Genomic DNA, 10418 nt, shown 5'->3' on the forward strand with positions numbered 1-10418 from the left:
TCACATCAGGCCGGATCATAGCACGCCATCGTGGATTATTTTCCTGTAACAGCATGCCCTGTTGTGTTTTACTCCTTACTTGGGTTGCATCTACACTGTAGCATTTATTTAAAAAAAGTATTTCATCATCTTACTTTTTAAAAAGCCAGTAATTTTTGGCAAAATGTGTTCACTTTACTGAAACCTACTTATGCCAAATATTTCAGAGAAAAATAATTCAGTTTGTCAGATTGTCAGAAGTAACCATTTCTTAAGTGTGCTAAAACCTTGATACAAGTTACAGTGAAGTCACTTCAGATGTGTTATTGCTAAAATATTTAATTAAGTTACTTATTTATTCACATCTCAGTTTCACATAATTTTTTTTTTTTTACAGAAGTGTTATTCGTGTGTTATAACTGTGATAACAGGAACTAGCTTGACTCACGGACATTCCACAAAAGTAAATGTAACTATAAATGGATAAAATGTACAGCATGTCATTCTTTAATTAATTTCAAATTTGAATCATTGTAATCAAGAGCAGTATATGTGAATGAAACACTTCAGGATGCTGTTATTAGAAAACGTGAGCACATGTTGTACTTGAGTGGAAACCGGTGGGAACTTGTGTGGTGTCTGGGGGATTGTCAGGTCAGAGCACAAACAAAACAGAGCCAAACACACATGCTAATCACCATGCTAATCACCATCACCCAAAACTGGGTCACGACCCGCTCGTGTTCAGAGAAAAACAAAAAATCTGCAGGTTCTTCTCAGGTTCAGAGGTGCTGGTGTAAAAAAACTATCTTCCTGTTGGTGGCAGGAAATTCATTCAGGAAGGATAAAGTCAGAAAGAAGCTTTAGCATAACGATTTGCTTGCACATTTATCTTTTCTTCTGCTCTGATGACATTTCACTCCAGTGCAGTGAGACGCAATTTTATTTTATCTTTTGGCAGCTTTTACAAATCAGAGTCATATTCCAGAAATGATGTTCAGGACATTTTGAGCTGAAAACAACAAAATGAAATAAAAATGGGTTTCAAAATGGCGTCCGTTTGTTTATCTGAAAGACAAAATGGTGATTTTAGTCTTATTTCTTCCATCTGTTATTTACACTTATTTAGCACATATTGCTAGATGTTAAGATAAAGCAGAAAATATATTGGGTCTTATTCATTAATTTTAAACAAATCTACAGACACAATGTGGACAATGGGACATACCACAGTATACCACCTTCCTTAATCTCAAGGTGACTTTACCAAATAAATGAATGTGTAAATGTGTATGCAAATTAAAAAAAAAAATTATACCCTCCAAGAGCCACTCAGAGTATTGACTTAACTGGACATACAGTATATAAACCCTCTGGGTGTTAATGCAGCACTGAGGATTTTGCTGTGTGGGTTTTTACCTCGTTAACTGTTACAAACTTTAACAAAGTACTTTCTTTTATTTTTTAGCCTTTAAATTTGTTTTCATTCATAAATGCCCTTCCTTCTTTAATATGATCTAAGAATTTTTCATGGATTCAACCTCTTAAACATATTATATTACTTAATATTACGCAGGTATTCGTGTTAATATAAATATTAAAACATACAATTCAGGAATTAAAAGACTAGACGCACCAAAAGGTCCTGAGAATTTGTCAGTGAGACAAAACTTGAGACAAAAATCTCTTTCTCTCTCACTCACACACATGCACACACACGTAGGAGATTAACCGATTATCAAAGAATAAAATATTTAGTGTCTAAGAGCTCTAAAAACTTTATTGGTGCTAGGAATCAGTAACATTAATGACTCATGAAAGCAGATATTCATCTACACACGTCTTATATATCTTATGAATAACCCATATTTTAAACATTTCCTCTGTATCTGTCTACCTGCTTGTCTACTCTTAATTACTCTTAATAATTCATTTAAAATAATGTTATATTACATACATTTAAGTACATTATATACATTTCCAAAGCCTAAAGCTTATTATCCAGTAACTGCATGAAAAACAACATGAAATAATTCAACTAATATTACTATAATATTATCATAAACAAAGAGTAAGGTGTGGAATTTAATGGCTGAAGTTATGAAAGTAAAATAATCTTTCAGATGGATAAATATAAATGAAAAAGTGAAAATTGTTTTTCTATTTCTAATTTATCAGATGTTATTACTGTTATATTAATATCTAAGAGAAGAAGCTCAGTCAGCTCCTCGGTGGAAAAGGCACTGGAAAGTAGTAGCTGAGGGACAGCGGTTATTTCTGTAGACCTCACAGGGACGGATGATCCTGTTGTGTGTTGTGTGTTGTGTGTTTGGACGAGGTGTGAATCGAAGCGGGAATGAGGCTAGTCACTCCGGATCTTCGTGTTTCTGGGTAGCCTCATTCATCACCTGTAAGCAAACGAGTGTGACACAGAGGGTTATGAGGAATACAGACCAGGGCTACTATCATTTATACCACAGCGCTGTTGAGTTCTCAATTCTGATTGGCCGGTAGGACGTGCATGTGGATAAACACATTTTAAAAATGTGTGGAATTGTCGATATGGTGAAGTTTTCTGTAAGGAAGATGTTTATTTCATATTTTTTTGGAAGGAGTCTCCAGTGTCAGAGCTTTGTAACAATTTTCAGATTGAAAAATTTACACTTTCTGGTTTCTCAGTCACGAGCCAAGCTGCATTTTTTTTTTTTTTTTGCCTAACATCAAGAGACAGAAAAAGAGAGCGCCTAATGAGAGAGCTAGCTACGTATTACATAACTGATACCCGGAACTAACTGGTTTTTGTGGACGGCCCATAAGATTAAATGTAACTATAAATGGATAAAAATTAAAAATCCATAACAGCACACTCTCAAGTGTTTTATTACTTATCTAGATGCTTCATCATGTGACTTGAGCTCTTTGAAAGAAAGGCAATACTATGTTTTAAACACGGTAAATTGTAATTATACGCTTGTAGCTTATAGAAATGTGAAATCACCCCAACACAGTTATGTTTTTGGGTTAAAAGCTACAAGCAAGGAAAACGTACCATATTATTATCACAGCATGCTTTTTGCTGTAAACTGAGACTTATCAAAATGTGACTGCTAAGAGTTCGGGCTTTAAACAGTACTGTACCTCTCCATCTCTGGTCTCAGTGGTCTTGATAAGAACCTTCGTGGTGGATCTGGACTCCAGCACAGGGTCTGCGATAGATCCAAAATGGATAATAATGACAATTACGCTTATATAAGGCACTTATATACTTACCTTACATACACATACCAGACTGTTAGAAACACAGAAGAATAGAAAGGAACAATCGAAAGAAGGAGAAGCTAATACAAAGATGGTGAGAGACCGCAGACCAAGAGGAAATGCGAGAAAATGATCAGTGAGACAGCAGGACTGAAACTGACTCACCAATCAGACTGAGGGTTGAGAAGTTTGGCAAAGGGGTTGAGATCCTAAAATCAGGAGAACATACGAGTTTAAAAAAAGACAGTCGTCTTCTTACACACATCAAAATACTGCACCAAAATACTGCAGACACCTACAGAAGGGTTCGATTGTCTGACTTCACTACAGAGAGCTGCTTTTATATCTGTTCTGAAATATTAATAATCTTTGAAATAAAAATGATAAATGTAATAAAAAAAACCTCCAAGGACTCATCATTGTCTTCAGCCTCTCAGAATTAGAAAATCTTATCTTATTACAGATTCGTCTTATTATAGTCACTGTAATCAATCTGAATTGGGGTGGGGGTGGGGCGATATGACAAAAATATCATATCACAATTCTCAAAGATATTTCCACGGTACACAATATGTATCATGATATACAGGTTTGCGAACAATTTCCCAGCAATACAGTAGTGGTGCTTTTTTTTTTTTTTTTTTTTTGTAATGTTCAGTGCTACTTTTTTTAATTATTTGAAATCTACAAAAATAAATGTATTAAATTTTTTTACATTTTTATTTATCATTTTTTAAGTTTAAAATTGAAAAAGCTGTACAGAAAAATCTGTAAAAAAAAAAAAAAAAAAAAAACCCGTAACAGTTTGCAATTTAAAAGACTAAGTACAAAATACTAACATCAAATCTGCTGCTTCCAGTGAGATTGTATTTATTAAAAAAAACAACATCATACATCATATCATCATTCATTAATGATTTAAGAGCTATAACTAAATAATTCTTAAGGAGAAGAATCTCATTGCTCCTTATTAATAAAGTCAAATCAGGAGAGATGATGAGTCAAAGATGAGAAGTGGCTTTTTTTATTATTATTATTAATGTGTATAAATATTTCTCGGTCATTCCATGAAGGTGTTCACAGATTTTTTTTTTTTAAAGGTTTGTTAAGGCAGAAAAAAGTTCAAAAGTGTAAAAGATGGGAGTTTAGTGTCTTACCAGCTATCCTCGCCTTCCAGAAGCTTCCTGTAGGTGGCGATCTCGATGTCCAGCGCTATCTTGACGTTGAGCAGGTCCTGGTACTCGTGCAGGTGACGATCTATCTCGTCCTTCAGGTTGAGGATGTTCTCCTCCAGACGGCCGATGGTGTCCTGATAACCTGAGGACTCCAGAGCAAAGTTCTCCTCCATTTGTCTCATCTGTTGTTCCAGAGCCTCATTCTGCACACACACACACACACAAGACATTATGTAACACTGAGAGACTGAGGCATATTTAGCATTATAGTTCATTTAGAAGCATGCAAATTTGTTCCACTCACAGAACCTATTTAAAGTACACATTATTTATGCAAATGCACCCCCTATGGAAAATTCATATTTTCCCATGCCATAAACAAGGTGTATTTCAACATGTTAAACCCTGAAGGTGCACATTCGAACCCAAGTGAACATGTGATATCGTGAATAATACGTGATCATTCTGAAAAATAACCACGAAAAAAAAAAATCATGTGAAAAAATAAATAACACTGAAAAATGAAACCAAATGCCCTATATGTAAAAAATAACATGAGCAAACAATTAATCATGTGAAAATTAAAAAACCTGCAAAATGAATCCTACACCTTAAAAAAAAATAACGTGGGAAAAAAAACATTTGAAAAATAACCACATCTGGAAAATAAAACCACATGATCTAAATGGAAAAAAATCTGAAAAAATATTAATCATGTGGAAAAATAAAGAACATCTGAAAAATGAAACCGTACGCCCTAGAGGTGAGAAACTAATGTGAAAAAAATGAATCATGGAAAAATAAATAACACTGAATAATGCAACCACATGCCCTACATGTATAAAATAACAAGAGAAAACAATTAATCATGTGAAAAATAAATAACCTCCGAAATGAATCCTACGTGTAAGAAAATGAACGTGACAAAAATCATTTGTAAAAATAAACATCTAAAAGATAAAATCACGTCTTAGATGCAAAATATTTACATTAAAAAAAATTCTTATGAGCCTTTTCTGTTGCCTCAGGACAATATTGCACAGAAGAAGGTTCATTTAGATGTAAATAAAATAGAATAAAATAGAATAGAATAATAAATAGAATAAAACATAATGTAAGATCAGTATTGTGCAAGTGTTTGGGACCTTTTGATAAGTGCAAAGGGATGACAACGAGTAATTTATTTAAAAAAATATAGAGAGATAATGATATAGAAAAATAACTTTTTCATAAAACTTTATTTTAACTTTTTAAAATCTAATCTAAAAACTAAAAAAAATCCCTCTGTTAAAAAAGTCTAACAGCCTCATTTTGAAAAAAAAAAAAAAAGAAAGACAAAAGGACAATCCTGTAATGTTTAAATGGAGCCCTGGGTGTTCATATAATATGCACTTCACTTACTGTCCCCTTGAGGGCGTCCATGTCACAGGTAAGAGCCTGCACCTTGCGCCGGTACTCGTTGGCCTCCTGCTTCGCCGCTCGCAGGGTTTCTCTATTTCTGATTGCGGCTTCGGTGAGATCGGCGAACTGCAAATCCACATCCACAATATGGAGAGACTTAAGCCAGGACAAATATGGCTGACAGGAAAGGAGCAAAGGCAGGGGTTCAGAAAAAAACCCAGCTGAGATCCAGGTACTATACTGTACTCTGAGATGAAATGAGATCTTATTCTCCGACGCTCTTATCCGCTTTAATCCAGGTAGCAAACTGCAGATTTAAAGGAATTATTTATCCAAAAAAATCATAAAATTAAATTAACATTTCTGTAATTTTCCACTTACGACAAATGTAGCTGATCAGACATTGAGAAGGAAAGCAAGTGATAGATAAAATGAACACAAAAGATACCTGAAAATGATTATTCAGGACGTTTTGAGGTGCCACTGAATGCAGCATGATCAATAGACACAATGTAAAGACAATGTAAAAACAATTATCCTGGCTGATCAACTGCATTTCTAATAAGTGGAAACCCGTAGAAATAGAAGTTTGACTTTTTTTGTTTGTTTGTTTGTTGTTGTTTTTTTTTACCAAATTATTCCTTTAAATCAGCAATTTGTCAAGTAAAGCTAATGAGAGCACGAGAGAATAAGACCCAGGGTTTTTCCAAAATAAATGCAATAAAAGCAATAAATTCCACCATGATGGCAAGATCAGTGCAGAGATTAAAATGAGAATCAGTAAACATGTTGCCTGAAAACATCAGCACCTTGGAGTTGTACCACTCCTCAGACTCGTGCGCATTCTTGGAGGCCAGATTCTCATACTGCACCCGGATTTCCCTGAGGGCGGAGGTCAGATCAGGCTGAGCCACTTCCAAATCCACACACACCTGCTGCTGCTGCTGCTGCTGCTGCTGCTGCTGGGTCTGAGTCTGTAACTCTCTCAGCTCCTGCACAGAGAGAACAAGAGGAAGGGAGAGAGGGGGATGAAGACATGAAAATAGAGGGAGAGAGATGATGGAGAGGGATAAAGACAGCCAAAGACAGAGAGAAAGACAGAAAAGGACAGCAAGAGATGAAGACTGAGAGAAAGCAGAGAGGGGAAGGAAAGACAGATGAAAACAGAAAAAAGGAGGAGAATGGGAATGAAATGAAGATATAACAGGGAGAGAGAAAGAGAGCCAAAGACAGAGAGAAACAAGAGTGAGATAAAGAGAAAAGAGGCAGTAACAGTAACGGAGGATGCAGTAACAGTAACTGAAGATGCAGTAACAGTAGCAGAGGACAGGGTAGCAGTAACAGAGGATGCAGTAACAGTAATGGAGGAGGCAGTAACAGTAACAGAGGATGCAGTAACAGTAGCAGAGGACAGGGTAGCAGTAACAGAGGAGGCAGTAACAGTAATGGAGGAGCCAGTAACAGTAACAGAGGACGCAGTAACAGTAGCAGAGGACAGAGTAGCAGTAACAGTAACAGAGGACAGAGTAACAGTAATGGAGGAGACAGTAACAGTAACGGAGGATGCAGTAACAGTAGCAGAGGACAGAGTAGCAGTAACAGTAACAGAGGACACAGTAACAGTAATGGAGGAGACAGTAACAGTAACGGAGGATGCAGTAACAGTAGCAGAGGACAGAGTAGCAGTAACAGAGGATGCAGTAACAGTAATGGAGGAGGCAGTAACAGTAACAGAGGACACAGTAACAGTAATGGAGGAGACAATAACAGTAACGGAGGATGCAGTAACAGTAGCAGAGGACAGAGTAGCAGTAACAGAGGACACAGTAACAGTAATGGAGGAGACAGTAACAGTAACAGACGATGCAGTAACAGTAGCAGAGGACAGGGTAGCAGTAACAGAGGAGGCAGTAACAGTAATGGAGGAGCCAGTAACAGTAACAGAGGACGCAGTAACAGTAGCAGAGGACAGAGTAGCAGTAACAGAGGAGGCAGTAACAGTAATGGAGGAGCCAGTAACAGTAACAGAGGACGCAGTAACAGTAGCAGAGGACAGAGTAGCAGTAACAGAGGATGCAGTAACAGTAATGGAGGAGGCAGTAACAGTAATGGAGGAGGCAGTAACAGAGGACACAGTAACAGTAATGGAGGAGGCAGTAACAGTAACAGAGGACGCAGTAACAGTAGCAGAGGACAGAGTAGCAGTAACAGTAACAGAGGACAGAGTAACAGTAATGGAGGAGACAGTAACAGTAACGGAGGATGCAGTAACAGTAGCAGAGGACAGAGTAGCAGTAACAGTAACAGAGGACACAGTAACAGTAATGGAGGAGACAGTAACAGTAACGGAGGATGCAGTAACAGTAGCAGAGGACAGAGTAGCAGTAACAGTAACAGAGGACACAGTAACAGTAATGGAGGAGACAGTAACAGTAACAGAGGATGCAGTAACAGTAAGAGAGGATGCAGTAACAGTAATGAAGGAGGCAGTAACAGTAACAAAGGACACAGTAACAGTAACAGAGGACGCAGTAACAGTAATGGAGGATGTATTAACAGTAACGGAGGAGGCAGTAACAGTAACAAAGGACACAGTAACAGTAACGGAGGAGGCAGTAACAGTAACAAAGGACACAGTAACAGTAACGGAGGACGCAGTAACAGTAATGGAGGATGTATTAACAGTAACGGAGGAGGCAGTAACAGTAACAGGGGATACAGTAACATCCTCTCACACCTCTTCATGAAGCTTCTTGAGGAACACAATTTCCTCCTGAAGGGACTCCACTTTCCTCTCCAGGTCCACTCGAGCAAGAGCAGCATTGTCCACATCCTGCCGCACACACACAGTCATGCAGATGTATTAAGTAAGGAATAAACCACTTTGGGGTCATGCTGTTATAGGAAAATAATCAATGATGGGGTTGTGAGACACAAGACATCACATAGCATTGTTTATTGGTTATTTTCTTATAACAACTCATACTATGTCAACACTAACAATTTTTTTATATATATTAAAGAATTTTGTACTACAATGTACTTTATATCCATTTATAGTTACATTTAATGTTGTGGAAAGTCCACAAACAATTAGTTCCTGTTATTACTTATGCTATAGTAGCTACATTTAAAAGTAGTCAAGAGTAAAAAGGATTTTTAGCAGATGAAAAGAGCTGAGCACAAGTTCATCATGCTAACTGCTAGTTAACATAATTTTTTGAGATTTAATGGCAAATTTTAATATTTCGTTTTACATGGGAGGTAAAGCAGACATCCTGAATGAATCAGTAACTTTTTTCTTACTAAAAAAAGACTAAGAAATATAGAGAATCGTGCATTTGAAATTTGTCACAAGGACAAAATGAAATGTAACCAGTAGAAAATGTGGGTTTTTCTCTTGTAAATTGACTTATGTAAGAGTACGAGTATTTAGTTTCAATAATACTTAAGTATAAATCTATTACAATAGTACTTAAGTACAGTAATGAGGTACAGTTCTATCAGAACAGGTTTGTTGCTCATCAGTGCATGCAACACGAAGTGAAAGGATAAACTCACACACAATGGTGTTTATCTTGTTTTAATCTGTGTTTGTATCACCACAGAGACCTGTATGAGTTCCACATATCTTGCAGTTGTCTGTTATTTTTCTGCTCGATGTTGTCTCCTTATTCCACTTACGGCTGCAGAAACCTATCTGACGATCTCATCTCTGAATATCCAATGACAGAAGATCGGGTGTTATGCACAGATGTTATTGTGGTTATTTTATTCCAGTTTTGTTTTTGTTTTTGTCTTGTTTTTTCCCCATAAAACCTTAATTGCTATTTTCCCTGGCAATGTGACATTTGATAATAAAGCATCCAGAGTAAAGCAGCAGATAAACAGCTGCAGGAGTTTAATAGACTCGAACTGCTATTTTCTGCGTACTAGGTCAGGGCTGTAGTGTTCATATTAACATTCCTGTTCTGTTCAGTACGTTTAAACAGTTTTCCACATCAGAATGGCCTGAACATGATCTCTGAATTGGGATTTTTTTCATGTTCATTAGCTTAGCACATTAAAGATTGTATTGAGGAAAAAAAAAAATTTAGTATAAATTATAATTAATCTAAATCCATAAAAATACTAAAATACTAAAATCCATGTTAGCATGATTATATTTTTACTAAAAAAATGACAGTGGGTCTAAATCCATAAAAAAAAGCTTGGATTATATTTGTACTAAAAAATGGTGGGCCTAAATCCATAAAAAATAGTAAAATACTAAAACCCATTTTAGTATGATTGTATTTTAACTAGAAAATTACAGTGGTTCTAAATCTATAAAAAATATTAATATATTAGAATACATTTTAAGATATAGAATATTTTAGGATAATCATTATTTACTCATATGTTATATTTTTAAGCCAGTGGATTTTCCTAATATTACCCCAACACACACACACACACACGCACGCACACACACGCACGCACTCCACATAACCCCGATTGCCCTTTCCCACTGAAACAGCTGAGCAGTAAAGATCTGAATCCCTGAATCATTTATTATAAGAAAGGAAAAAAAAAGATATGCAGGTGAAGGAACAACTTTTTTTT

At 36.2% G+C, this 10418-nt stretch overlaps 1 protein-coding gene across 2 annotated transcripts in view; it reads right to left on the reverse strand.

Annotated features, from left to right (window-relative positions):
- Positions 1 to 1741: 1741 nt before the first annotated feature.
- viml (vimentin like) overlaps positions 1742 to 10418 on the reverse strand; it is an 11098-nt gene continuing 2421 nt past the window's right edge. The window contains exons 3-9 of one of the 2 annotated variants that reach the window (XM_026946374.3): positions 8551 to 8646; positions 6623 to 6805; positions 5814 to 5939; positions 4395 to 4615; positions 3403 to 3446; positions 3118 to 3185; positions 1742 to 2387 (exon numbers count right to left, since the gene is read on the reverse strand). In XM_026946374.3, coding sequence (XP_026802175.3) covers positions 2346 to 2387; positions 3118 to 3185; positions 3403 to 3446; positions 4395 to 4615; positions 5814 to 5939; positions 6623 to 6805; positions 8551 to 8646 — 780 coding nt within the window. In that variant the 3' untranslated portion in view covers positions 1742 to 2345. Of the gene's footprint in view, positions 2388 to 3117; positions 3186 to 3402; positions 3447 to 4394; positions 4616 to 5813; positions 5991 to 6622; positions 6806 to 8550; positions 8647 to 10418 lie in introns of both variants that reach the window. The other variant, XM_026946373.3, reaches the window with a different exon arrangement.

The sequence above is a fragment of the Pangasianodon hypophthalmus genome, chromosome 21, assembly GCF_027358585.1.
Source record: "Pangasianodon hypophthalmus isolate fPanHyp1 chromosome 21, fPanHyp1.pri, whole genome shotgun sequence".
Lineage (NCBI taxonomy): Eukaryota > Metazoa > Chordata > Actinopteri > Siluriformes > Pangasiidae > Pangasianodon > Pangasianodon hypophthalmus.